Source organism: Penicillium lagena, assembly GCF_028827675.1.
Source record: "Penicillium lagena strain IBT 129212 chromosome Unknown utg000005l_segment0_segment0, whole genome shotgun sequence".
Taxonomy (NCBI): domain Eukaryota; kingdom Fungi; phylum Ascomycota; class Eurotiomycetes; order Eurotiales; family Aspergillaceae; genus Penicillium; species Penicillium lagena.
Window position 1 is genome coordinate 871,363 of NW_026623226.1, and position 27,448 is coordinate 898,810.

Consider the following 27,448-nt stretch of genomic DNA (forward strand, 5'->3'; position numbering starts at 1 on the left):
CCGTCTTCAATTCAACAACAGCAGCGTTTCTTCTCGCGCACCATGTCTGTCCCCGCCAAGAAAGAGTTCCTGTGCATCCTGCCGGATAAACCCGGCGCGATGGCGAAGCGCCTCGAGATTCGACCGTGCGTGGCTCCCATCCCATCATATCATACCATGCCTTCGATTATGATTATGTCTTCTTATGATTGATCCCAATCGATCAATTGTGCTGATTTGTGATACGAACAGTGCTCATCTGGAGGGTATCAAGCCTTTGGTTGCATCTGGCACGGTCGTTGCTGGCGGTACGTCCTCTCTTCACTTCCTTCTATAGCCAGTTCCAAATGTCCACCTAGCCGGAGGATTTTGTTTCCATCCTTTTCGACCCATTTTTACCTATTCACCTCATTTCTGTGATGCATTTATTGATCCCATCCTCGTCGCTAATCTCCGGCACCACAGGCGCAATGCTCAACTCCCACCCCGCCGAGGGCGAAACCCCTTCCTTCAAGGGAAGCATGATGCTCGCCATGGCTGAGACCGAGGCTGAGGTGCGCCAGCTGCTTGCTAACGATATCTACGGCACCTCTGGTGTGTGGGATTTGGAGAATGCACAAATTATTCCCGTATGTCTTTTTCCGTCGATAGCCGCGCGGGCCGCCACTTTACCTCTACGTGGAGGTTAAGAGTGCTGACTGGGTGCTGACTTTTCTTTTTGGGGAACTTAGTTCAAGTCTGCTGTGCGCCAGCAGCTGTAAGATGTTAGATATTCTGTTGTTCTGGAGGTGGAAGAGAGGGATATAGTAAGGCCTGTGTCCTTGGGTGTATGAGGAAGAGGGAGTGGATGATCTTATGTACAGTTTCTGTGCAGGAGGATAGATATTATTATCACCATTGAAGCTGAATTGGAGAGGATGTTGAAAAGGGTGATAGATAAAGCGTTGAGAAAGATACTGGGAGAGGTAGACTGCAATAAGAGACATACCAGAGAAGGTTGAAGCTGATTGTCGCTAAAGTAGGTTCTGGACGCTAAGAGAGTTGGACAAAGATACAAAGAAGCCAGACTCAGTGCTAAAATATGTAAAAGTCCTGAATCTTATTGTTGCCCAACCATGCAGCTACGGGATACCTACACTAAGTTATGTATACGGCAGCACCAGTGGTGCAAAACAGCCAAACATCCTTCTTATCGCAACATCAACTGCGATTGTCCAACTACTCTCTCTGACCAACCCACATCCATCCATCATGGCTCCTGAACCCACTCCGTCCAAAGGCGGGGGGATGATGTCCTTGTACGCCAACCTGCTCGATCCCTCCGCCGAGTCCCCGGGCACCATTTCCCGCGCTCCCGTCGTCTTCAAGCAAGGCCCCGAGGCCGACGCGCAATCCGACGAGTCTGCTGCGAAGAAGCAGCAGCTGAATGCTGGTACGTTTCACTAGTCTGTCTCTCAATCCAACTCCTGTACTGACATCTTCAGCTTCCCTCCGCTTCCAACCCACCAAAAGACCCCAGCTCTCAGCCCAGAAACCGAAACCCAAACCTTCAATACCAAAGACCGCGCCCTCCTCCGCTACCCAGAACCCTGCACCTGCACCCGCAGCGCCTCCGAAAAGCACGCTTGCCGACTGGGCCGGTACGGAAGATGATGACTACAACGGGCACTACATGGGCGAGAAGCGGCAGCGCGGAGGCAGGAAGAAACGCAAGAAGAATCGCGAAGCGCATGCTGCCGCGCAGAACTGGGATGATATCTATGATCCGTCGCGACCGAACAACTACGAAGAATACCGACATAGTGATGAGAAGATTCTCGAAGTCCGCGAGTGGAAGGATCGGCTGTATGCCCATCGGATGAGACGCTTTCCGAGCATGGACTCGGATAGTGAGGACTATGACCGGTCACGGAATCGTATGTTTTTGTTTTTCACTTGCTTCTCATGGATTTCATGCTGAGTATTGTGCCAGGTCAATTCGCTCCCCCCAGCTTCGCACCGCCGCCGAATCTTAATGATGCGCCCCCTCCACCACCGGCCTCGGTCCCTAACGATGCATTCGGCGAGGATGCATTCGCTCGCCGTATGCGCATGAGCCAACGCTCCGGTGATGATGGACCTATGGATTATCAGGAATCTCCGCCACCTCCTCCACCGCCTACAGAACCCCCTGCCGCGATCTCCGACGATCCTACCGGGGAAGATGCATACATGCGACGACTACAACGAAGCGGAATTCAACCGCCAGCAGAGAATCCACCACCACCACCACCTTCACGCCCTCTCGACACCGTCCAACCCAGCGTCGTAACCATTTCCCGCGCACCAGTCCGCTACACCCTTCCACCGCCCCCCGAAGATATCCCTGCCTCAGAAGCTGAGCTGGAAGCCGTATTCGCGCAAGAACAACCTGCAGAAGAACCCGACGCAGATGAGGACGCACCACGCTCACTCCGACCCGGCCAAAAGGGCTTCGCCGAGCGGCTCCTTGCCAAATACGGCTGGACCAAGGGCTCTGGACTCGGCGCCACGGGATCTGGTATTGCCAAGCCGCTGCAGGTGAAGGTCGAGAAGCAGAAGAAACGACCCGACTCGGAGGGCGGAGGATTCGCGACGCCCGCTGGGAGGGGAAAGATCATTGGGAGTAAGAGGAAGGGCGGGGAGGATGAGGGCAAGTTTGGGGCTATGACCGAGGTGATTGTTTTGAGGGGCATGCTGGATGGTATGGATCTGGAGGCCGAGTTGGCTGGGGAGGGTGGTGGGCTGATGCAGGAGATTGGGGAGGAGTGTTCTGAGAAGGTATTTTTTCTTTCCACATCCATGTCCCAGTTCTTCCTGAAACTGATGCTACGTGCAGTACGGAAGCGTGGAACGAGTCTTCATCGCCCGAGATGCGGGTGAACCGGTCCCGGTCTTCGTCAAGTTTACCAGTCCATTATCTGCTCTACGGGTACGTCTTCATGATTTTCTTACGTTTCTGACGTCTACTGAGAAGACACTGTATGACAGGCCGTCAATGCACTAGAAGGACGCATTTTCAACGGGAATAAAATCGGAGCGCGGTTCTTCGACCCCGAGAAGTTCGCGAAAGGAGTCTATGTCGACTGATGTACATACATTCTATAACCCGGGATTCGACATGATCTGGTCGGGAATGAAATGAAATGATAATCCTTCGATGTCTATGATGCTTCGGCCCAACCATTCAATCGAATATGCTGCAAATCAGAAAGTCTCCCGATCGAACATCTCAAAATCTTCAACAAAGGTATCCCCATCACTCCCATCTGCTTTCAATCGCAGAGACGGCCCGGACGGATGTCTTCTTTGGAACTTTCCTGCCGGAACAGGGATCAACGACTGCCGCGGAGGACCACGGCATTGTCTTTCGTCCTCACTGGTCTCCAGATATGATGCTGGCTCTGATTCCCGGGGTCGAACCCTCGGCACGGGAATCCATGACTGTCGATGTCTGGGCCGACCTCTGGGATGGCTTGGTTCGAGTTGGTCTTCTTCCACGGGAGTTGACTCGACGTATTCTGCCGTAGATACATCGTGCTCATTTGGCCAATGTGTATCCACAACGCGATTATGTCGCCCTTGTTTATGGCTACCATGGTCAACATCGACATCCATGCACAGGCTGTCGTTCCCATGAGACTGCTTCCTCTTTTTCGCGATCTGAGACACCCCGTGTCCATTTGTATCTGCCTCCGCCACAACATCTTGTTCTTGCTGCCGCCGCCGCTTTGTCCGCCGGTGTCGTCGATATCTCCGCCACCGCTCGTGGTTGCACATGCTGCACCATCCCGCCAAAGGGATGTGGAGCACTTCCTGAACGGCGGGGAGGCACTCGTCTCCTGTTGTCAGGGCGTCGAGACAGAAGACTAGAGAGGATTTGGATGTGTTTTGATGTAGGCACAGGGCGTGGTACCAGAGTATGCCGTGGCACATGTTGGTTTTTGTTGATTGTTAGTCCTGGTATGTGGAATGAAGGTATAGGTTTGGCTTGCAGATTGGGAGTGTGAGGTGGATTGAGGATGGTTTGACTGAAGTTGAAATGATGAGATTACGAACATTCCAGAGACTCTATCTAGGAATGTGGGCCCTTTAAATATGGATTTTGTGTCTGGTGTTCTTCTCGAGAGTGTGTCGGGTCTCTCCTACCATAAATCTGGCGGCTAGGTCAAGTCTTTCTAGGCATCCCTGTTGATGGAGTATCACAATCCTTGTCTTGAATCACTATGTCTTACGGACCGTATATTCTCTTTGTTTGTATAAATAAATCTGCAGGCAACCCCCGTCAATCAATGCTCTTTATACATAGCAAAGCAGCCAGCCGTTGTTGCTGCTTATCTAATCCCCTCCCCGCTGGATCGCCGATTGCCTTTTGCACGTCTGATCTCTTCTTCTTCGCCTCTCTCACCTCACCTCTCGCTCTTTCTTCCCTCCCACCCAGAGCACGATTCATATCCGGGCGTCTCGGTCGCTCAAGCGCAACACATCACCGACACAAAATCCAATCTCGCCAACCCGTCCATTCAAGGAGCTTCGCACTGGACTGCGTGGCCAGCACCTGAGCAAGAATGTCGCTGTGCCAGAATCGTCTCCAAGAGGAGCGGTAAGTGATCCCTTCCCCCCGTACAGTGTGTCGCAAGATAGACAGACAAGAACACGCAGAGCTGACTTGCCGTCATCTTACAGCAAGCAATGGCGAAAAGATCATCCGTTCGGCTTCGTCGCGAAGCCCGCTCGCACGGAGAAGGGAGGGCTCGATCTGAAGCGGTGGGAGTGCGCGATCCCCGGAAAAGCCAAGACGCTTTGGGAGGGCGGACTGTTCAAGCTTGATGTCCTCTTTCCGGACGGTGAGTTTGCCTGCTCTCAATGTTGCTGTATTGTATCTTCTTCATACTGACCGACTGCTGGTATATTAGAGTATCCCACCAAGCCACCAAAGTGTACGTATCCTGCGACGACAACTCCCACCGCGATGCGATTCAGTAGCGCATAACTAACTCCTTCACTCCCTCCAGGCAAATTCACCCCGCCTCTCTTCCACCCTAACGTCTACCCCTCGGGGACAGTCTGCCTCTCCATTCTGAACGAGGAGGAGGCCTGGAGACCCGCGATCACGATCAAGCAGATCCTGCTGGGGATCCAGGACCTGCTGGATGATCCCAACCCCGAGTCGCCGGCGCAAGCCGATGCCTACAACCTGTTCAAGAAGGATCGCGCGGCCTATGAGAAGCGAGTGAAACTAGTTGTCCGGGAGAACCAGCCAGCGTAGACTGTGCGATGTCGCATAATGCATATGGGAATTCCTTGGGTGTTTGATTTAGGCGAAGGGAGCGACGCATATATATTTTTTGGTTTCTGACTAGGACATCGCGAGCGCGGCGTTTCTTAATAATGAATGGCGTTGGCCGTGCGACCACTAGAAGGAGTAGCAGCAGAATACCCCCGAGTATATACTTGTCTAACTACGCCGTTGCCCATGTCCGGTCAGTTGGGAGTGGCTCCGTTATCTTATCGGTGACTCAAAGACTCCGACATCGCCCCTCGTCGAAAAAAGAAAAAACTCGCCCGGTTCCTCTTCCCCATACCCGCGCTTAGTCAATTGCTCTCCTCCTTCTCTGTCTTCCACTCTGCTCCATCCTTTTTCTCACCCTCTCCTCACTGTTGCGACAATCCCTCGCCCATCATGTGTGGAATCTTCGCGTGCCACCAGTGCGTTATCGGCCCTTGCCCTAACTCATTCTTCCCACCCCGCTGCCCCTCCGTCGCAAGGCGAATGACCGGGTTGCGAATTTGAGTCATTGCTAACCAGGACTTTCCTCTAGCCACCCGGATGTGCAAAAGTTCAAGCCTACGGCCTTGCGCATGGCCAAGGCGTGAGTGTTCCCTGACCGAATTGGTGCAATTGCCTCGCTAACCTCGCTTGATGCTCAGTGTGCGCCATCGTGGTCCGGATTGGAGTGAGTCATTGGAATACTTTGGGGGATTTTTGGGGAATGGTTGATGTTAACAGCATTGGACAGGTGGAAACTTCATTGCCGACAAGACTAGTGAGTTCAATTGAAGGGTTGCTGGTCGCTGTCGCCGGCTAGGGCTAATTGAGTCATTCGCAGTCCTTGCGCACGAGCGCTTGAGTATCGTTGGTGTCGGTATGTGGTTTCGCAAGACAGGATCCATTGCACTAGCTAAAGCTCCTTCACTTCCAGACTCTGGCGCCCAGCCTCTCGTTAACGAGGATGGCTCCCTCGCCCTCGCCGTCAACGGCGAGATTTACAACCACCGCATCCTCCGGAGAAACATGAAGACCAAGTACAACTTCAAGACACACTCGGATTGCGAGGTCATCATCCCTCTAGTATGTCAGACGCAATCAATACATATGTCCACAATCGCGGTTGCTGATCTGATAATCGTCTAGTATATGGAGCACGGTCTCGATGCCCCCAAGCACCTCGACGGCATGTTCTCCTGGGTTCTGTATGACCGCAAACAGGACCGTGTGGTTGCTGCCCGCGATCCCATTGGTATCACCAGCTTCTACCTGGGCCGCTCGTCTTCCACTCCCGGCGCCGTGTACTTCGCCTCGGAACTCAAGTGCTTGCACCCGGTTTGCGACGACATCATTGCCTTCCCGCCGGGCCACGTCTACGACTCCAAGGCCGACAAGCTGACGCGCTACTTCGAGCCCAAGTGGTGGGACCCTACCAACGTGCCCTCGACTCCGATCGATTACAAGTTGATCCGTCACAGCCTGGAGAAGGCCGTGCGCAAGCGTCTCATGGCCGAGGTGCCCTACGGTGTGCTGTTGTCTGGCGGTCTGGACTCCAGCCTGGTTGCGTCCATTGCGCAGCGTGAGACGCTGCGCATGCAGGAAGCCGCTCGCACTGCTGCGCAGACCCAAGCCGACTCGGAGGAGCTTGTCGGCATTGACGACAGCAACGAGCTGTCGACTGTCACCACTTTCCAGCAGCTGCACTCGTTCTCCATCGGTCTCCCCGGCGCGCCGGACACCGCGGCTGCCCTGGAGGTTGCCAAGTTCCTGGGCACCAAGCACCATGCCTTTGAATTCACGATTGAGGACGGCCTGGACGCCCTCTCGGATGTCATCTACCACCTGGAGACTTACGACGTGACGACCATTCGCGCCTCGACCCCGATGTACCTGCTGTCGCGCAAGATCAAGGCGATGGGTGTCAAGATGGTTCTGAGCGGCGAGGGTAGCGACGAGATCTTCGGCGGGTACCTGTACTTCCACGCGGCGCCGAACAAGGAGGAGTTCCACAAGGAGACCGTGCGGCGCGTGAAGAACCTGCACCTGGCCGACTGCCTGCGCGCCAACAAGTCGACCTCGGCGTGGGGTCTCGAGGCGCGTGTGCCGTTCCTCGACAAGCAGTTCCTGGAGGATTGCATGGGCGTCGACCCGCATGAGAAGATGATCACCAAGGACCGCATCGAGAAGTACATCCTGCGCAAGGCCTTTGATACTACCGACGAGCCTGACGTCGCGACCTACCTGCCGGACAAGATCCTGTGGCGCCAGAAGGAGCAGTTCAGCGACGGTGTCGGCTACAGCTGGATCGATGGTCTCAAGGACACCGCCGAGAAGCACGTCACCGATGAGATGATGAAGAACCCTAAGCCCGAGTGGGGCACGGATATCCCCGACACCAAGGAGGCGTACTGGTACCGCACCATGTTCGACGAGCACTTCCCGCCTTCCTGCGCGGGTACCGTCGAGCGCTGGACCCCGACCTGGTCGAAGCAGAGCGACCCCAGTGGCCGGTGAGTTTTGATTAATTGTTCATGCTTCCGCATGTTGTTTACTGACCGCCATCGCGCAGGGCCATCTCCACCCACAACGCCAAGTACGATAGCACCGCCTAAGCTGGAGAGTCAAAAAGGGTTGTTTTGGATTTAGTTAGCACCGCTGGAAGATTCGTGATTGGGATAGAATGTATATACAACAACCTTTGAACCACTAGTTACCACTGTCGTTAGGGTTTTCGTTGGGTTGCCTGCCTCAGGCACCACTGGTTACGGCGGCTTTACCCGGCCGTCGCAGCCAGTCAACCAATTGTAGGGGGCAACGTGACTGCTGATCTAATGGCCCCTGCCTCCCAACACACCTCATCGCTCTCTTTCTTCGGCACTTGTTCCCTTCCCTTCCTCCTCTTCTTCCTCCACACCCCCTTTTTACCACCCACATCTCGCGTCTCTCTCGACCCGTCCCACCTCATCCTTCACCATGGCTACCCCTGCTGCTTTCTCTGACATCGCCAAGGCGGCCAACGATGTACGCTCTCTGTCACAAAGCGGAACCTAATGTCCCGCCCGACAACACCCCTGCTAACAGACTACCCGCCCTAGCTCCTGAACAAGGACTTCTACCACGCCAACCCGGGTGAGTCTTGAGTCACCAAGGAATCCCGCAGTTCATGACTGACTAAATCACAGCCAACCTCGAGGTCAAGTCCAAGGCTCCCAATGGTGTCACTTTCACCGTGAAGGGCAAGTCCGCCCATGAGGGTCCCATTGCTGGCCAGGTATGTGTCCTTACTCCATACGACCCAAGACAGATTGGCTAATTCAAGCGCGCCCGCTACTACAGCTCGAGGCCAAATACGTCGATGCGCCTACCGGTAAAGACCCACCCACCCGCTTCCCCTCTCCTACCTGTTGCAAACCCCCCGAACCCGAACCCTGCGCGCACGGAGACCCAACGATGAGATTCCTCTTTTTTTGCGGACTCTCCACCGCGCACCGGGTGAACCTCTTTTTGACCTCCGATACCTATCAACATGGAATCAGGCTAATATTTTTCCCGGGGACAGGCCTTACCCTCACCCAGGCGTGGACCACCGCCAACGCACTTGACACCAAGCTGGAGCTGGACAACAACATCGCCAAGGGCCTCAAGGCCGAGATCCTGACGCAGTACCTGCCCGCTAAGCAGTCCAAGGGCGCCAAGCTGAACCTGTACTTCAAGCAGCCCAACGTGCACGCCCGCGCCTTCTTCGACCTGCTGAACGGCCCCTCCGCTAACTTCGACGCTGTCCTTGGCCACGAGGGCTTCCTCGTTGGTGCTGAGGGTGGCTACGATGTCAACAAGGCCGCTATCACCAAGTACTCCGCTGCTGTCGGCTACAGCGTCGCCCAGTACACTGCTGCCATCACTGCCAGCAACAACCTGTCCCTCTTCTCGGCTAGCTACTACCACCGCGTGAACGCGCAGGTCGAGGCTGGTGCTAAGGCTTCGTGGGACTCTACCTCCGGTAACGCTGTCGGTCTCGAGGTCGCCAGCAAGTACCGCCTGGACCCCTCGTCCTTCGCCAAGGTATGTTTTTAACCCTCCATATATAATCCAATCATGCGTTAATCTTGTGATTACAGGCCAAGATCAACGACCGTGGTATCGCCGCCCTGGCCTACAACGTCCTCCTGCGCCCCGGCGTCACCCTCGGCCTGGGTGCCTCCTTCGATACCCAGAACCTGAACCAGGCCGCCCACAAGGTCGGCGCCAGCTTCACCTTCGAGGCTTAAGCTTGCCATTCTGTTCTGATCTGATCGCTATTTGAGGAGCCATTTCCTTTTTTCATCTCTGTGATTGTTTCCTACTGGGACGCATAGATTTGGCGAATCTGTTTTGGCTCCGAGATCTCTGCCATGTGTGTATCGTAGTCTTTTCTGTCGAACACCCTTGTATATCAAATCGAAATTCTTTTTTCCTTTGTTGAATTCAATTGTTCATTTGTTCTCTTTCATCTATAAGAACAATATTGGTATTGGTACAAGTTGCCAGTGAGGGAGGGGATTCTGTCTATATACATCATCATCGTCATACTCTACCTCATGGTCCAGATACAGCTTCTCCACGTCCCCCCGTACTGCCCGATCTCTTGCCACCGGTGCCTGTGCCCGTGGGCGAAGTAGCAGAACCGGAAGAACCTGAACCAGCAGGCCACTTCAGCAAACCTGTCATCGCCCCCGCGATCATCAAACTCCCTGAAACAACTAGAAACCGTAGCGCAAAATCCCCGGCTGCCCCGCCCGCCGAAGAAGCAAGATGCTCTGCAGCAGCAGCCCTAGCTCTTGACCGGCGCTCGCGCCGTCGCGCATCTTCAGCAGTTTGCGTCCGGAAGTGGCCGCGTGCATTGAAATGGCCCAGCGGGTTGCGGTCTATAAACGCAGTTGGGTCTTCGGGGTCTGTTTCTTGTTTCTTCTTCTTCCCTCCTCCTGCCCCGAAGCCATATCCTCCCGAATATCCTCCAGAAGAACCACCCGCGGCAAACCCCTCCCCCCTCCTCCCCGTCCCCCCATAACCCCCCTGCTCATAAAAGCTCGGCGGTGGACCCCTGAACGCGCCGCGGCGATTACTCAGTCCGCTCGCGGGTCTGGAACCGGCGTAGCTCCCCCTCCTCCTCCTGCGCCTCCTTTGTGGTGGTGTGCTGAGTGGCTACTATGACTCCCCATAGGATGCGTGTGACTATGTGATTGCTGCGCATGATGGAATCCATGCTCGCGGTCATAGGAGGCGCGCCTGGAGGCTTTGCCGAGAACGTTGTACGCGGCGGAGATGCGGGCGAAGCGCTGGGAGGCGTTCGGGTCGGTGCGGTTGCGGTCTGGGTGGTGACGCAGAGAGAGGGCGTAGAATTGTCTTCCGGTGGGGGAGGAGGGTTAGTTATGTGGGAGACATGGTGGAGGGAAAGGAAAGAAGGGGGTGAGGGATGGAGGTACTTTTTGATCTCGCCTGCTGTTGCGGTTATGGGGATATCCAGGATCTCGTAGTAGTTTGGTTCGTGGGCTGTGGCGGGCCGATATGTTGATGTTGAGAATGGCGTTGTTTGAGAATAATATATTGGGGGATGTAGTCGTGTGTGTAGTTGGATTCTGTGTGCTTGGGGTCGGTGGTGGGCATGGGCGTGAGAGATGCCGGGTGATGATGCGATGGTCGTGGGCGCCGCAGGGTGGAGGGAGAAGAAGGCGGCAGCTGCGGCGCGCGGGGGTGGCATTGCCATGTGTCTTCGGAGAATCACATTGAATTCAGAGTAGAGGGCTAGGGTGGAGGAAATATCCCCGGGTTGAGTTGGAGGTGTTGTTGGAAGAGGAACGAATAAAGGTGTGGAGGTCGGGACCTGGGCAAGGCGGAGTGGCGTCATCGGGTTGGTGAACGGCCATTCCACGCTGATAGTGAGTTGTATAGTGCGATATTGTGACATTGTCTATCACTGAGGGAAGGAATATTAATAAGTAATTTAGCCTGTCGCCTCGGGTAAAGATTGGCCCTATTCAGATGTTGAATTTACGTTTACCCGCTTCGAAGAGGCTTGTTAGTCCTGGGGAAAGCTATAGTCTCTATCCTCTGGAGTCTCAGCCACGTTCTTTTTAGTATTGTCTAAGCTTCTGCAGAACCCGCCTTACCACTACCGGGTCATTCGATCTGCCCATCTGTCAGTCCCGGGCCAGACCGAAGCTCCTTTAACAGCATGATATTGCTGTACGGATTGAAGATCGGAACAGTCATGTTTGATTAAACAGATTTCTCTGCAAATATCGATGCATTAGTTTCAGTCTGGTGGACAAAAATGCTATGACGAGATTCATATTATATCAACACAGGAAGTGTGTCGCAGGAACATCAGGATAGATATCTGGCATGCAACAGTTGCCAAGTCTAGGTGGAATTGGAGTTTGACAAATGTCTGATGGCTGGCGAGTGACGACTGACACCATGGTGTGCAACACTGGTAATCAGTCGCAATTTCCCCAAGAATGCCAGAATGTGTACAGTGATATATTTCAGCGGCGCTAAGTCAAAAACCGCCTCGGCCGCTACTTGGCAAGCCTCAAGGCAGATTCAGCTGATCAAAAACGCTCTCTCAGTGTCAAATCTTACACAAACCTTCTTTTCTCAATCTGCAGCCCCATTTGACGGAATAAACCTCCAGTTACTATCATGGCACTCGCCCCCGTTCCGGCCTGAAGCGAGACTTTCAGCGTCTGGACGCCTGTTTGGAGTTCTGCCTTGGCAAGCTGCGTAGGTCTCTTTTCCATCTGCCACGTTCTATATTATTAACAGAACAGTAAGCAATAGAATGGGAACAAGCGATCTAGATGTACACTCGGAATCTTGAAGCGAAGTAGCCCTTGCACGTGAAGTTTCCATACATAAATGTTCATCTGTGCCTGATTTGTTCGCGTTCTGTTTTCGGGCTTGCGCCTCGCCGCTATAATATGTAACGGTGCACAATAAACAGCCGATCTTACCATATATGTAGCAAGGGATGCATGGGATCTGAGACATGAGTGGTAGAAAGATGGCTGCCCGGTCAAATGAAGGCCGTGCCGGAATAGGAAGCGAAATGTACATAAGAAAACCAAACTGCCTCAAACTCCGTCCCCCATGCACTTTCCACAATGGTGACCCTGATTACAGGCATTATTTCCTTCGCAGTGGTTTTGACTTCGGTCTTAGCGGATGCTTCGTCATACCAGCAAAATGCAATCTGCGCCTGGTATGAACTATTTCAAGAGTTAATAGTCGAGGATATTCTTAACTCATAGCTCTCTGAAGTGACCAATTGATGCGGTATTACCAAACGTCTAATGCGGGCCTTTGGGGAGACAACGATTGGTGGCAATCGGCAATTTTCATGACCGCTCTTGCGGACATTTCCTCCCTCGACTCTAGCTACAACGGAACTTACTTTAATACCTATGCCACAACATACACCAATGCGCCGGGCTATGGGGATTACACAGGTTTCATCGACTCCTATGACGACGACGAGGGCTGGTGGGGAGTCGCGTGGCTGACTGTTTATGATTTGACTGAGAATCCGGATTATCTCAACTTGGCCATTAGCATCTACAATGATATTTCTCAATACAAATCATCATGTGGAGGGATTATCTGGGAAAAGGGGGGTACCTATCTTGCATCTATTGCTAATGGTAAGTCGACCTACTCACCATTCTCTGCATCTACATCAAAAACTTACCCAATGAATAAGAGCTTTATATCACATTGGCTGCTGGGATAGCCAATCGGGTTTCTGCTGACCAGAAATCGGCATACCTCGAGTCTGCAGTCTCAGTTTGGGACTGGTTTTTCGATGTTGGCGTCGTTGGTGACGACTGGGTTGTGGTTGACGGTGCCGACGCGAACACATGTCAAGTCAGTTCAACTGCCACATACTCGTATAACCAAGGAGTTATCCTTTCGGCCGCTGTGGAGTTGGCCACCGCTACGGGAAACACGACCTACCTTGATATTGCAGGAAACATTGCCAACGCGGCAACCGCAATCAACTCGCCTTTCACAGGTAGCAACGGAGTAATCACGGATTGTTCCTCTGGTTGTGATACTACCTCAGCTATGTTCAAGGGGCCTCTATTCCGAGGCCTGCGCCAACTTCAGCTCGCTGACCCCCATGACAACTGGCTGTCGTGGCTTACAACGAACGCTCAGGCAGCATGGAACAACGACTTGAACATTACAACCGTGAATGGAGAGACTGAATGCAATCTGGGTGAGTACTTCAATGGACCGGTGAGCTCAGTTGGTGTGGAAACACAAGGTGCCGGTCTGGAGAGTCTTATTGCGGCTTGGGCTGTCACGATTTAGTTAGTTAGTTAGTTAGCTAGTTAGGTTAGTTGGTTGTCGACGGTCATTTATGACTAAGCCGCCAGGACAATGTATTTGAAAAGCTGTCTTCGTGCTTTTCACATATATATCTGCGCCGAGTTTGCATGTTAGACTTCAAGAAGCAAACGGCCATAGTTTATTTTAACAGTCCAATTTCCCACTCGTCGATCAGCCGTGATAATTCCTTGAGCGAAACAGGTTTCGTCAGGAACAAGTCCACTCCTGCTTCCAAAGCATGAGACTCGTCGCGCAAGCTACTGAGTCCAGTAAAAGCAATGATCTTGGCCGGAACGCAGCCATCTCGATCTCTTTCAATCGCACGTATGGCACGCGTCGCTTCGAACCCATCCATTACTGGCATAGACATGTCCATGAAAATGAGGTCGTACCCCGTCAGCATCCTTTCGGCGAAATCGACAGCTTCTCTGCCATTCTGTGCCGTATCTACTTCCGTGACTTTCCGTCTTTTCATGAAAGTCGCTATAAGGCGAAGGTTGATATCGTTGTCATCCACCAGCAACACTCGGGGTCTGCTTTGTGTCCCAGATGAGGAGCCAACAAGGGCTGAGCCGCTGGATGACGGAGTATATGAAGGTGTATGTGTGCTGGAAGCTGCGCTTCCGGGTATGATGTGCCGAGGGCTTTCTGTATCTCGAGACTGTCCAAAAACATCATGTTCCGCAGAATACATGAAGCAAGTGCGGGAACCTGGCATAGGATTAAATGACTCAGCAGCCGTTGGTTCAAGATTTCTTGATGACGGCGATGTAGACCTCCCAGTTGGTAGGGCTGAGCCCGAGAGCTTGGGTCGTTCTGGGACCACGAATGCTGGTCCAGGAGCAAGTGAACGCAGAGTAGGAGATGCCGGCTCCGAATCAAGACAATTCAAAATCCCTCTGGCGAGCTTTTGTGGACCGCAAGGTCGACGAAGAATCGCCAAAGAATCGGCAAGGTGTGACCATTGCATCCTAGTATCACTAGAGCTGTCTGCATCGTTGCGAAAAATAAGCAGGCGTGGCAATGTTGTGCGCAGACGTTGGAACCCTTCTTTATACAAATCGCTTTCTTTCGCAAATAGAACATCAATATGCTCGTTGTCGGACCAAGACACCAGCTTCAAGCCATACCAGTCCGTAATATACCGAGCAATCGATGACCAAAATGGATACTCACCAAGACAGGAAGAATCTATCCCCCATATCGCAGCACGTTTCCCAGTCAAATCCAGTTGACGCAGTTGGGAGGATGCTGGAAGTGTCTTTTGTTCCGAGCCTTTGACATGAAGTTTTGACGGCGGGATATTCTCTCCCACTGGACGCTCGAGGGGAATTGATACCTTGACAATGGTGCCTTCACCTACTTCGCTTTGGATTTTGATATTTCCATTGAGTGTTCCCACAATGCCGCGAACAATTGACAGACCGAGGCCAGTACCTACCGACAATGGGTCCTCTTGTGCGAATGGAGTATAAAGACGTGTCCGAAGGTATTCATTTGAAATGCCTTTACCCGTGTCCGAAATAGTCAAGGTTACCATGTCCTCAAGGCCCTGACGTCGAGAACGACCCTTTGAATTCTCAGTTGCCTGAATGGAGACAGAGATTAGACCCTTTTGGGTATACTTCAGGGCATTTCCAAGAAGGTTCATGATTAAGCGCCTCAGCGAGCCGGGCTGGACTTTGTAAAGCCAGTCGTTGTCACCAATATCGACGATAACCTCCACGTCTGGATTGGAGTCAACTTTGTTACTCTCTGTGGCTGGCGTGGGAGATGAAATTGGTAAAACGCCAGTGAGATGGTTGGTTAACGTGGCTGTCCTCTGGATATGGGAGTGCCCCAAACACACGCTATCCACAACATCCTCTGTTAAGGTGGCAATGTCTGTTAGCACGAGTGGATCCAGCCGCACTGGATATTCGTCTGGAGCTTTTGGTTTCCATGGGTCTTTTCTGTGCTTAGACCTCTTCCTCTGCCTTTCCAATGACAAGATTTTGCTAAAATCCAATACTTGGTTCATCGTATCCAAGAGAGTTCGACCGCATGCATTCACCGTCTCGAGGAGAGACTCCTGGAACTCGTCCAAGTGAGTGCCTCCCCAAAAACTCGGCGGCAGCTAAGACGCCATGTAATGGGCTCCGCAGTTCATGAGAAATGCTGCTTATGAAATCGCCTTTTTGGCGGTCTGCGGCAACTGATTCAACACGGCTATATTCGGTCATGATGGATGAAGCGAAGCCAAACATTGAGCTTAGGTCGACAGCCCGACTGAAAACTTGCGTCGGCTGAGGAGTCCAAGAGAAACACCCTGCAAACCACTGCAGATTGGTGGCATTCCATAGTGGAACAAACATGACCTGACATGCGTCAGGGAAGTAGGCACTCAGTTTGCTGGCTTCTGAGGCCCCGGATCTTTTATTCCGTTTCCGAGAGGCGCCGATAGATTGCTCTTCATCCGAAGTGGACAATGTCCCATCACGGTGAAATGACCAGAGTCTACCTTTGGGATAGCGACGAGATAATTGATTTAGAAAGACATTGTCCAATTTGGCGGCTGGGTATGATGCCTCAGATCCCGCCTGGTATGCGAATGGATCATCTCTGGTGGACAGCGCAAGAACAGGCGCAGAAGACTTGGAATCAGCAGGAGAACAATGGCTGCCGTCGATCTTCTCTGACGAGTCATCGCCAGTCTCCAAAAACACCACACCGCCAGAATCGGCCAAGTCTAGGCTTTGCCGTAAGAGGTTCGCAGCTCGCTGAAAAAGCCATTCGGAGTTGCTTGAGACAGTCGAATTGTTGTCGCCTCGTCGCGAGCCATGTGATGATGGCGCTGAGCTAGCTGAAATGCCTATGTCAAATTCATTGGTAGAGCCCGGGCTCAAAGATCGAGAATTTCCATCTTGGACTGGCACATCATCATTCTCAAACTGTGCTGAGCGGAATTTCAAACTGCTATTCCGAGAGCTTGTAGATCGACTCGCCCTACAATAAGGCGATGCCCGCGAGGACGGACTATGGCTTGAGCTGTGCGCACGAGGAATGGGAACATTATCGGCGAAGCTCGAATTGCCGTCCACGAAAAGACGGAGGCCCTGCGATAGCCGCGAGGCGCGGCGTCCGTCAATGGCCTGGCGGCTGACCTGTAAGTAGTCCATAACCATCGCTGCCACTGTCCCGAGTGTATCCTTCTCAGTATCGGACAACCCTTCACGGGGCTCAGGATCCAACACAAACAAGCATCCCAAATTGATGTTGCTGTCGCTCGTTAGGGGCGTTCCGGCATAAAAACGAGAATGTGGCTCGCCTTCTACGAAGGGCAATTGTCGGTAGCGATCTTCCTTTCCAAGATCGTTGACAATCAAAAAGGGATATGTTCCATCTTGCTGTTCATCCGACTGAGTTTTGACTGTTTCCTGTTTTAAAAGAATAGATCAGTATCGGGAAAGTGACTAATAAATGGCAACGTTCGTAGACCCGGTCTTACCTGACAAATATTCCAAGAGTTTGCCAATGTGGATGTTCCAGCGAAGAGTTTTTCTCCCTTTTCAGTGGGTGATTTCGAGCTTCCCACCTTTGTTGCTCTTGTAGCTTCTGCCAATATGAACTGAGAGTCGCGATTCAATATTCTAAAAAAAAAACCAAATTATCAGACCATGGTCCTCGTTAGGGCAGAGAGCTAATGTACGTGATCAAGGCACGCTGTGCATTCAGATGTAGAGCTGCCAGCTGCGCAAGAGACGTTAAAGTCGTATTCGGGCTGTACAGGGGGTCGGATTCATTCGAGATCGTCTCAGAAACCTCGTCATCCAGAACAACAGAATTCGTAGCGGTCGACGCATCGTCTGTAGTGGCTAAATGGTCGCCAGGAGGCCATACTGCATTTAGCGCCGCTGGATTTGAAGGTTGGAAATACCGATAGACCTCTCGAGTTTGACGATCTGCTTCATGCTCGCAGAGAGTCTGCTCGGTGTAATCAGCCATGGCCGGCAAAAACCCACTGCTGTTGCACGTTGCAATGAAGGATAAAGGGGTGATCTTGTGCTGTTAAGTAGCACTTCGTTTGACATGAAAAGCATGAACACCACCGTGGAAGCCGAAAATTCTGGTGCCGTGGATCAAACAAACGAGGGGGTTCAGCGGTCCAACGGGGACAAAGGTGGGACGTGTCTACACGTGAGGAGCTTAGTACAGTGACGTAAGGTGTTTTTAGCTCCCCAATGACGTAGGGTGCTGAAGGTGACTTGATGAACAGTTTTAAATTGGAAATCACTATGTACATACGCGTTGAGCTTCCAGAAATTGCCCGCTATCAGATCTTGCTCTGTCATTTCCAGAATTCAATCCCATTCCCAGAAGCGACAGAAGAGAAGGGTTCATGAGATGGCACGAAGTGAATCCTACAGGTCATATAGGGCTTTTACCCCTCACCGTGTGTTCCTATTCTGTACTAGTATAGCATTAGTGAGTTTCTGTCCCTGGAATTCTTGATTTTCGGGCATTTCCAGATTAGTCAATCAGAGAACAGTGATCTGCACTTCCATTTTGGGACGTCCTGCTAGTTTCGACACGAAGTATCGCTGGGCTTCGACACGACCGTAATGGACTTGCTGAACAAATTGAACTGCAAAGAGTGGCAAGTTATTGAGATCCTGGAATAACAAAGCCTAGCTCGCCACAGGGGCCAGCTGTGATCGCTTCGTCCAAGCAATAGTTTTTTATTATGTAGGTCATGTACCGATCGGTAAAGGGAAGGAGAGGGATGGAAATGACTCAAAACATTGTCAAGTTTAGACTTATCGATTTGGCACTCAAATTCTCTTAAGGCCATACAGTGAAGGCGCATGTGCACCTAATTATCTAACTATGAGGTATTAAGTTAGCGGTCAAGCCTGGTCTACCCCGGTGATGGCATTGTCTACCCGAAACTTCCTCCGCCTCGAGGGACACTGTGAAGGAAAGATATTCAACCAATAAAGGTGATCGAACATGCGGCGTCGGGATCAGGGCGGAGAGTTCACAGGTTGGATTTGGATCAAGCCGAGAGAAATCATCCTTACCTGCCTGGGAATCTCCGATCTCTGTCATTACCTATACGAGCAGTACTGCTGCCCTCACACCTACCTCGGTCGTCTGACGCATTGTGATTAGTTTAATCACGTTATGTTAACATTCCCGCAAGACAAGTAACTTGTGCATTTTTCTTCTGAGTCGGTTTTATTGACAATAAAATACCTGCTCTGGCGGATACCGAAACACCTTATCGCACAGTATCATCAAATATATACAATAGTTGGCTTACGCCGTTCTAAATCAACTTTCAATATTGTAGTATTTAGGAACTCAGCGAAGGAGACGGTGGTCAAGGTTTCCTTTCCCCCCCATTGCGATAGAACACCAACTGCGACAGACAGGAATGCATCCTAAAATGAACTACGTATAACAGTCCAGAAATAGCAGGCCTAATCCGCGCCCCGCCTAAATGAAATAAACATGTCTCAGCACGCGAGGGTGTCCTTCACCGGCTTTCTGTCTAGATATTCCAACATGCGTTGCCAGGATCGACGAGCCCGTGCGGCATGCTCGTCCGGCACTTGAGTGTTGTCTTCCCCGAGCGTTCGCGAGAAAACTTCCATACTGACCCATCCAGAGTACCCCAAGCGGTTGAGACAGGCGTATGCAACCTCTCGGATCGGAAGGTAACTTCCTCGCTCTTCTTCACACGGGAATAGACGAGCATTTCGGGACCAGGCCAGTAGCTTAGGTAGCCCTGGCGCTTGGAGGAAGGGAGCCTGTGGGTCGACACGCTCGCCATCAGCCAGCTGAACCATCATCACTCGCCCCGGATCGATCTCCCGGACCAGCCGGTCCATAGACATCAGTAGATCCTTGTCTACACTGGCCGATTGGCGTCCCGTTGGATTGGTGGGATCAGCCCACACGCGGGCCGCGATGTTGAAGGTATCCAGACAGATACCAAGGTTGGGCCGGTTGGCCCGCCGCACCACGTCCCAGGAGTCCTCCCAAGTGTTGATGTGCGTTCCCCAGGCAAGTGCCTCATAGGCGACACGCACGGGGGATGCTAGATCCGCCGCTTGAATCAGGTCAGCCGCTAGCTGGTCTCGGTCCCCAGTGACCTCGGAGGCGTCCAGGAAGGATGACGGAATGAGAATGAAGAGATTGTCGCCTAGGATCTTCGCCAGTTCGACCCAGTGTTGGAACTCATCAACGCGCTCTGCGTGGCGGGCCGAATCGATGAGACCTTCGTAATGCCGAAAGGGCTGCAGTGCCAATACCCGTAGATCACGCTGTGCACAGAGATCGCGGATGGCATGCGCGGCGTCGATCTCATAGTCCCAATCGGAGCGATCCGCGTTGGCGCCGGGCGCTTGACAACGCAGCGTCTTGGCGAATTGCGCTAGATCATCGTAGAAGAGCTCGAGGCCTTGCTGGCCGTTCTTTGCAGCGGCATTGATTTTGGCTTTTAGAGGATGCAAGTGAGCGGCGCCGAGGCTCACTGTCGCAATGGCCGGCCTCCATCGTGCGTTAGACTCGGAGTTGGCCAGGCTGGGGAGAGAATTCATGGCCTGCGCTTTATTTATCTATTCTTTTTTGCGGCGCTCACAGCGAAGGAATTAGATAAGCAGGGGTGAGAGGGTTCAAAGATGACATTGCGGTTGACCATCCTCGGGCACCGTTTATCAGTGTCTGTAGTGTAGATCACGACCTCAGGCCACGCATCGTGCACTTGTTCCCGAGTGCCGTAGGTTCTGTCCACGAAAGCCTTCACAAGTCTGACGCAGAGTGGGCCTTCCAGCCGTCGCCAATGGTCGAGAAGCAAGTGTGGCTCCGAACGGCTGAGGTTCGTGCAACCAGTGCAAAACCGAAGGGCGATCCCGGCGATCTGCTCCACTGCTGGCGGCACAGAAGTTTTCCGAAAACCATCGATCTGGATGGTGCTTCCAATGGCCTTAGCGGTTGTTTTCGGATCTTACAATGTCTGGGTCAGGCCATTCTCAGCCATCCATAGCATGGAATGGCAGGGGAATGGAGGGAAGCATCAAGTCAGCTACACCGTCGAACTTCAAAAGCCGAACTTAGAATGTCAAATTTTTGAGCTTACCTGAACTGTAGTGGGATAGATTATAATGAGAAATTTGAAGATCATTGTAAAGAGAATTGACTGGGGCAATTCCGGGTCCGCACGAGGAGCATCTCTTGGCTTTACGTATACAAACATTCGGATGATAAATACCTTAGACCGCACCCGGATATTGTTGGCCAGCGAAAATAAAAAAGAGTTAATATGTTCATGGGAGACTGTATAGGCCTTCACTTTGTTGTTGCTTTGGCAGGCGGCTTCTACTTCACCCCGTCGTAGCCGCTACCCTCGGCAAACCAGCCGGCCACTAGCTGCACGACCTAATCGTAAGCTCTAGCTAAAGCGCCACGACCGGTATATCGAGCCCGAGGTACGCCTCTTTGCAATCTGGGTTGCCATACCGTTCATGGTTGCCGACCTGGTTCGGTAATTTCTGCGAGGTGGTTAATACCCGGTTGGCTATAATTTACTTAGAGAACGGCACAATACGTAATATTCGTGTTTGAAGTAGCCGATTTGGCTATTTTTGTTAGGATCCCTAGTACACAATTTTAGATATCAAACTAGAATTAATATAAAGTCATCGAGAGATGCAACTAAGCTCGCCACACGTCGTGCAAGTTGGGCTGGACCGGACAGCCAGTAGGAACAACAGAAACTCTGTTCCCGCCACTCTCCCAGATGACAGTATTATTTGGCTCAATCTTGTAATACTTGTACTCAAACGGAGTACCAGCTGAAACCAGCTCAACGCTGCCAAACCACAAGTTGTCCGTCTCAGTGTAAAGATTTGCACTGAGTGCAAAGCCATCACTCGTGTTCCAGTTTCCGAGCGCGCTGATGTTGCCAGCTATGTATATATTCTCTCCGTAAGACGTGCTCTCAGTAAGATAGAATGCGATTGGGACGACATCCGTCGCAGGTACACATCCAGCAGTTGAGGTGGGGAAAGTGGAAGTGACAGCCGTGTAAGATCCTGTCACAGAAGAAGCTGAGCAGGTAGAAGGAACTATGTTTGCAGACTTTTCACCCCATGAAGGGGGTACAGCTGAATCACGACGCTGGATAGCAGTCAAGAAGGAAGCGAAAGACCAAGTCAGATCATTGGCTGACAGTGGGACGCTGGTGTTACGGTTGTATTGCTCCGCGAGTGATCCGTTGGATGGCGTGTATTGTTGCACGAGGTTGAGAAAGCCGTCAGCATAAGTTCGAATAGCAGATGTGAGCATCTTGTAGGTTTTGCTGTGTGCCAAATAGGTGCCTGTCCTCACAGAAGAATCGAAATCCCTGAAAAACGGCAACGAGGTGTCGGTAACTTCGAGGGAGCCAATCTTGTTCCATTGGTATAAGGCATCGTAGAGCAACTCCGCCGATGCTAGCGTGGCGAGATACCTATACAATACAGGCATTCGTTAGCCAGCTGGAGCCAGCGAAAATAGTTTCAAAATAGAAAATGTTAACTCACCATGGATTGCCTCCTTGGTAGACATCCTCCGGGTATCGACCCACATTGGCAGCTGACGTCTCGGGAATGCCAGCATTAATTTTGTATATCGAACGGAAAGCATCAACATAGACCTTGTGATTTGCCAGAGACCGAGCTGAGCAAGGCTGGAAAGTTGAATCATCACATTGAGCTTCTGGATCAAAGGTGTGGATGCTTCCCAAAATTGTGTTCGCATCGATGCCGGTGCGGCTAGTGTCGAGATTGATATTGGCGGTGATGTACTTTCCGTTCCAAAAGCTCTGCAAAAAACACAGAATATGAGGGGCCTGAGATAAGCAAGCAGAACATGATTTGTCCAGCTTCTGCGCAAGACTTGCCCCCTGGACCAATGCGCGATGTTGAACAGCTAGTGTGAAGAAAGATGACCCGTCGGTCTCTTCCCAGAGATCAAAACCGGTTTCGTTCCAGTACTGGCCCACATACGCTAGGTCGTTTGAGATAACTGGCCACATGATTTTTTTTGCTTCCCGGCTCTGGCCGTGAGAAATCAGCCAATTCGCATATGTGATCATGGCGGTCGCTCGGAGAGCGGGGCCATCCCGCTGGGGCCGGCCCCAGGAGCCAGTGAATGGATTGAGATCGATCTCAAACTTGGGCTCGCCAAGTCCTGTACCATCTGTCAGAGTGCCAGATGGATTAGATACATTCTGGAGGACTGCTTGTGCAGAGACATAGTTCCGGATGTCGGTTTCCAGGTCATTTTTGTTGCTCCCAAAGCCGGAACTACCACTGTCAAACAGATCGATTAGGCATTTGAAGGTGAGAGCTGAGTCACGAGTCCATGTATAGAAGTCTGGGAGCAAGATCAGAACCACATTTCCAATTCCCTACTCTGCGAACTAGTTGTCATATCTTACAGTCCGGGTTCGCTGTATTGGGGCTGGCAACAAACAAGCCGGCCGCTGTACCAGGCGCCTTGCTCCCTTTATTTCCCAGATTGTCCAGGATACCCTGGTAAGATCTCGGGCCTTGTTTAGAGATGAAAGAATCGAGGGTGAACCCCGATAAGGGGCTCGCAGCTGCTAGCGCCTCCAAGAGGAGGAGGCCAGCAACGCTGGTAAGAAAGGTTGACCGCATCCTCAGCCGCAGCCAATGACAAGGGCTGTAAATGAAGGAAGTAAAGATGCTAATGTGATTTGAAACTGATTATAAAGTTACCGGGCTCACATTTATATTTGTTGAACTTGAACCAGGTCATGTCTGAAGATGGGGATTGGAGCCCCACATAATCACCGGTAAATGTCCGTACTGCATGTTAAAGCTCCATATTTTAACCGATTTGCCGACCGTAAGCCATGGTATTGCTTTTAGCTATATTAGGTGATATTAATGAGTTCAGTTCCTTGCTGTTTATTGCCAGTAAAGTTGACTGTCAGCGTCCTAGAGCACTGGCAATCAATATAGAGTAAAAGCCCACCCGGACAGACAAAGCTCAGTCTATATAGTTGCCGATGTTGTTGCTAAATTTCTCGCTTGATGACAATTCTCGCATAGTCCAGAGCCTATTGAAGCCAAGATACAGTACTAGAATCGTCAACGACAATCCAACCCTGCCGGTGGAATCTGGCTTTTGGGACAGTCAGGTTGTTGATGTGACCGGCAGCCAGATCAGAAGAGAAGACGATGAAGAAGTCAAATTAATGTGCTATGGTCGACGGGACTTCCAAGTTGGAGAAGGGAAGAAAAAGAAGAAGAAGAAAGAAAAGAAACAAAGAGAGTCCCTACTATCTACAGAAGCCATATCACGTGCTGCCTCAAGCACAATTCAGGAACGCTATCCGAGGCTGGTCACAGTTGATCAATGGATTGACGGCACCTCTCATGACCATCAGACAATTAGTAGGTGGATTGGATTTACTGAAGCCGACGCGAATATCGATGAGGAGATATGATTTCGTAGTTCCTGGTACGTCAACTTTGCCAACTGACTTAAAATATTTGAACCCCTTCATGTTGTGACCACACTTGATGGGATCTTAACGGGACTGCGCATGACGGGACCGCGCTCGATGGGTCTGCGCTTGACGGGACCGCGTTTGGCATCACTGCGATTGAAGACTGCATTTGAAGACTGCGTTTGACAGGTGACACAGGACATAGACTGTTGTAGATAAGTAGAGACTCTTCTTCGGTCTCTTCTTCCCTTTCTCAACTTGGATCTCCCGTCGACTACGTACTCAAATTGAATTCTTTATTGATTTTCTTTCTTGATCTGACAACCGGTCACACATGTCACTTTAAAAAATCCAAATTGCGACTCAAATTACCCCGGTCCTGGATTTATTTACTGTTTTTCATTTAACTTTGTGTTTTAGCCTTGATCGTAAGATGTATCATCTCAGAAATACATTTCTTAAACATCAATAGATGCAATTCTCGACTACAAGGTACTGCAGGGTCGACCGCCTTCCATAATATTGTGTAGCATTTACAATGTTGGCTTAAGTTGGCGACTCGCCTGGGAATTATGTGACTATACCGTAACATAATCCATGCTCTGTCTCTGCAGGAAATGTCTTTCACTTCTCCCAATAAAGGATACGAGCGTTGGTCGTATGGAATATCTACGCTCCTGCGATGAAGAAACGGATCTTTTTTCTTTACCAAGCGGTCGCGAGGTAGTTGCTGGCATCATATCACGCCATACAATACCCTTAAAGTATCTAAGATTGCTCCGTCCTATCACCAACCATAAGCAACTACATGACGTTATCGTAATTGATATCACGTAATAATTCCTCCCTTTCCATCGACGATTCTATATTCGCTTCACGACGATTCTGATTCTACATTATGCGCTCAGCTAGGCGTCTCATGGACATCTTTTATTACTTTGAGGGAACAATAATCTGTGAAGACGCTGACTAGATTATGCCAGAAAATCAGATACCCAAAGTCTAAACATGAGTACCAATGAATAATACGGATATCACGGCACACGGAGGGGAGGGGCAAGATCACGTTTGCGAACTGCTCCTCGTCACCCTCGTAAACCCGACCCTATCATACGATGATTGGTGATACCACATATATATGGCCTGTGACAGACCGTGTACGTGATTCTGAGATAAAATGACGCGGAGGCAGAGGACGACGGCATGGGCGTATATTTAAGCCAGTAGCTGCTCAAGGTCACCGTAGGATATTTCATACAACCCGCTCAACTCAGTCCGTCCGTATTCTTTTAAGAACATAAACATGGCACCGTCTATTATTGCCGAATCCCCCACCACAGAGGTCGTCGTCCCTATCAAGGCCGATTCTGGAAAGAACGAGACAAAGCCCAAAGTGAGAAGAATCATTGATGAGGAAGGTGGGAAAACCACTGCTAGTGTATGTAATGATTGGACCTGCCATTCCCCTATGTATAACTAATCTCGACAATGATATAGTATCCAAACTACCTGCCTACTTGGGATCAAGATGAGAAATACCCTCCTCTCGAACCCTTCACTCATGTTGAACACGGGAAGGATGCCGATCCCTCCTTCAAAGACCTGCTGGTGGAGGGCTCCAAGATCCAAAAACTCACTCCCACCATCGGATCCGAAGTTACAGGTGTCCAGCTGAGCAAACTCACTCCGGCCGGGAAGGATCAGCTGGCTCTCCTTGTCGCCCAACGAAAGGTCGTTGCCTTTAGAGACCAAGACCTCGCCGATTTGTCGATCCAAGAGGCCCTCGACTTTGGAGGCTACTTTGGTCGGCATCATATCCACCCCACGAGCGGATCTCCAGAGGGTTACCCTGAAATTCACCTTGTTCACCGGAACAATAATGCGTGGGAACATGATGAGTATCTTGCAGCAAAGAATAGCAGCGTTTCATGGCATTCAGATGTTACATATGAGCAACAGCCTCCTGGTACTACGTTCTTGTACCTGCTTGACGGTCCGGAAGTCGGCGGTGATACTGCTTTTGTGAACCAAGTTGAGGCTTACAGGCGTCTTTCACCAGCAATCAAGGAGAGACTACATGGCCTTAAGGCCGTGCATTCTGGATTTGAACAGGCTGAGTTTAGCTTGAAGCGTGGAGGAGTTGTGAGACGCGAGCCAATAAAGAGCGAGCATCCTATTGTTAGGACCCATCCGGTGACTGGCGAGAAAGCGCTCTTCGTCAACGGTGGCTGTAAGTATACTTCCTCAGTCATTTCCAGCGCCTGAACTCACACGACGAGAAGTCACTCGCAGCATTGTGGGACTCAAAAAAGAGGAGAGCGATGCCCTTCTGGGCTTTTTGCTGGCTCATGTCGGTCGCGGCATTGATTATCAGGCCCGTGTTCGATATGCTCCCGGAACTGTTGTTGTTTGGGATGTAAGTGAATTCTTGAATAACTTAATGACAACTTCAGTGTCTAATAAGTGCACAGAATCGTGTCACCGCCCACTCTGCGATTGTGGACTGGACTACTGGTGAGCGTCGTCATTTGGCACGCATTACCCCACAGGCAGAGCGCCCTTACGAAACGCCGTATGTTCCAGAGGAAGATAAGGAGCATGAAGCTAAAGCATGAGATGTTTTGGAGAGTTGAGAGGTTATTTCATTTTATATAGTCTTTATATCGTTTCAACAACGGCTATAACATGCAGGTTTACCTTGTTTTGCTGCCTTAAAGTCAATTCTCATTTTCGTTTACAATAGTTGTTTCACGATTGTTCTTTTCTTCTATTTGGTTGTCTCTTAAACTAGTTTTCGGAGCAAGGAGCCCGCGAATTATTAGCAAGTCCTGATAATCACTGATATAGGGACTAAATTCAGTCGGGTCACAGATTTAACATAGATAAACCTGTTATATAGAGCCGCCTCCGATAGATTTATTTGTTTTAATTAAACTCTCATGAACAAGTGCAACTTGAAGAGATACTTAATGAAACCATGTGATATTCCAGAAAATAGGGTGCATATACGCTCTCACTTCAGCCAGAACGTAGGTTTTCAATATCTCTGGCAGGAAGAACGGCGAGGTCAAGGAAGAAGAGGAAATAGGCCAAGGTAACCGATCTAAGGATAAGGGTGAGCGACAGCCCCGAAGGACACTCGAACTTGGGCTCTGCATCATTGCTGAAGGTACTTCTCTCGGACGATTCAGGAGGAGGCCCATTCAGGATGTGAGATATCGTCTTAGCTATTGCAAGGCGTGAGTTTTGTCCAAGTGATGAAGCTGAAGGACGTGTGGTGCTGCTAGTAAATACTGGGATGACTACCA

The 27,448-nt window shown here is 51.1% G+C and overlaps 12 protein-coding genes across 12 annotated transcripts; 6 read left to right on the top strand and 6 right to left on the bottom strand.

Annotated features, from left to right (window-relative positions):
* Positions 1–42: 42 nt before the first annotated feature.
* Positions 43–3,087, top strand: N7510_007037 (uncharacterized protein; the record flags this gene model as incomplete). Its single annotated transcript, XM_056978962.1, has 8 exons — positions 43–125; positions 232–274; positions 474–608; positions 1,042–1,411; positions 1,464–1,884; positions 1,971–2,778; positions 2,837–2,929; positions 2,989–3,087. The coding sequence occupies 8 exons, from the start codon at positions 43–45 to the stop codon at positions 3,085–3,087; spliced, it is 2,052 nt and encodes a 683-aa protein (XP_056832005.1).
* Positions 3,088–3,204: 117 nt separating this feature from the next.
* On the bottom strand, positions 3,205–3,933 carry N7510_007038 (uncharacterized protein; the record flags this gene model as incomplete). Its single annotated transcript, XM_056978963.1, has 1 exon — positions 3,205–3,933. One exon carries the CDS (start codon positions 3,931–3,933, stop codon positions 3,205–3,207), a length of 729 nt encoding a protein of 242 aa, XP_056832006.1.
* A 632-nt stretch (positions 3,934–4,565) lies between these two features.
* N7510_007039 (E2 SUMO-conjugating protein UBC9) lies at positions 4,566–5,266 on the top strand (the record flags this gene model as incomplete). The annotated part of the gene is made up of 4 exons (XM_056978964.1): positions 4,566–4,600; positions 4,684–4,844; positions 4,914–4,937; positions 5,013–5,266. The coding sequence occupies 4 exons, from the start codon at positions 4,566–4,568 to the stop codon at positions 5,264–5,266; spliced, it is 474 nt and encodes a 157-aa protein (XP_056832007.1).
* A 414-nt stretch (positions 5,267–5,680) lies between these two features.
* On the top strand, positions 5,681–7,878 carry N7510_007040 (asparagine synthetase B; the record flags this gene model as incomplete). The annotated part of the gene is made up of 8 exons (XM_056978965.1): positions 5,681–5,706; positions 5,820–5,870; positions 5,929–5,954; positions 6,018–6,044; positions 6,108–6,143; positions 6,201–6,349; positions 6,413–7,776; positions 7,836–7,878. 8 exons carry the CDS (start codon positions 5,681–5,683, stop codon positions 7,876–7,878), a joined length of 1,722 nt encoding a protein of 573 aa, XP_056832008.1.
* Positions 7,879–8,239: 361 nt separating this feature from the next.
* N7510_007041 (porin) lies at positions 8,240–9,534 on the top strand (the record flags this gene model as incomplete). The annotated part of the gene is made up of 5 exons (XM_056978966.1): positions 8,240–8,287; positions 8,362–8,395; positions 8,449–8,537; positions 8,603–9,328; positions 9,385–9,534. The coding sequence occupies 5 exons, from the start codon at positions 8,240–8,242 to the stop codon at positions 9,532–9,534; spliced, it is 1,047 nt and encodes a 348-aa protein (XP_056832009.1).
* Positions 9,535–9,841: 307 nt separating this feature from the next.
* N7510_007042 (uncharacterized protein) lies at positions 9,842–11,210 on the bottom strand (the record flags this gene model as incomplete). Its single annotated transcript, XM_056978967.1, has 3 exons — positions 9,842–10,245; positions 10,479–10,648; positions 10,729–11,210. 3 exons carry the CDS (start codon positions 11,208–11,210, stop codon positions 9,842–9,844), a joined length of 1,056 nt encoding a protein of 351 aa, XP_056832010.1.
* A 1,365-nt stretch (positions 11,211–12,575) lies between these two features.
* Positions 12,576–13,618, top strand: N7510_007043 (uncharacterized protein; the record flags this gene model as incomplete). Its single annotated transcript, XM_056978968.1, has 2 exons — positions 12,576–12,945; positions 13,005–13,618. 2 exons carry the CDS (start codon positions 12,576–12,578, stop codon positions 13,616–13,618), a joined length of 984 nt encoding a protein of 327 aa, XP_056832011.1.
* Positions 13,619–13,775: 157 nt separating this feature from the next.
* Positions 13,776–17,620, bottom strand: N7510_007044 (hybrid sensor histidine kinase/response regulator; the record flags this gene model as incomplete). The annotated part of the gene is made up of 4 exons (XM_056978969.1): positions 13,776–15,741; positions 15,881–17,052; positions 17,124–17,265; positions 17,325–17,620. The coding sequence occupies 4 exons, from the start codon at positions 17,618–17,620 to the stop codon at positions 13,776–13,778; spliced, it is 3,576 nt and encodes a 1,191-aa protein (XP_056832012.1).
* A 1,514-nt stretch (positions 17,621–19,134) lies between these two features.
* N7510_007045 (sugar phosphate isomerase/epimerase family protein) lies at positions 19,135–20,220 on the bottom strand (the record flags this gene model as incomplete). The annotated part of the gene is made up of 1 exon (XM_056978970.1): positions 19,135–20,220. The coding sequence occupies one exon, from the start codon at positions 20,218–20,220 to the stop codon at positions 19,135–19,137; it is 1,086 nt and encodes a 361-aa protein (XP_056832013.1).
* Positions 20,221–20,234: 14 nt separating this feature from the next.
* Positions 20,235–20,804, bottom strand: N7510_007046 (uncharacterized protein; the record flags this gene model as incomplete). The annotated part of the gene is made up of 2 exons (XM_056978971.1): positions 20,235–20,606; positions 20,760–20,804. The coding sequence occupies 2 exons, from the start codon at positions 20,802–20,804 to the stop codon at positions 20,235–20,237; spliced, it is 417 nt and encodes a 138-aa protein (XP_056832014.1).
* A 530-nt stretch (positions 20,805–21,334) lies between these two features.
* Positions 21,335–23,322, bottom strand: N7510_007047 (putative glucan 1,4-alpha-glucosidase; the record flags this gene model as incomplete). Its single annotated transcript, XM_056978972.1, has 3 exons — positions 21,335–22,130; positions 22,204–23,038; positions 23,103–23,322. 3 exons carry the CDS (start codon positions 23,320–23,322, stop codon positions 21,335–21,337), a joined length of 1,851 nt encoding a protein of 616 aa, XP_056832015.1.
* A 2,121-nt stretch (positions 23,323–25,443) lies between these two features.
* On the top strand, positions 25,444–26,755 carry N7510_007048 (TauD/TfdA dioxygenase family protein; the record flags this gene model as incomplete). The annotated part of the gene is made up of 4 exons (XM_056978973.1): positions 25,444–25,578; positions 25,638–26,370; positions 26,423–26,556; positions 26,612–26,755. 4 exons carry the CDS (start codon positions 25,444–25,446, stop codon positions 26,753–26,755), a joined length of 1,146 nt encoding a protein of 381 aa, XP_056832016.1.
* Between the last annotated feature and the right edge of the window lie 693 nt (positions 26,756–27,448).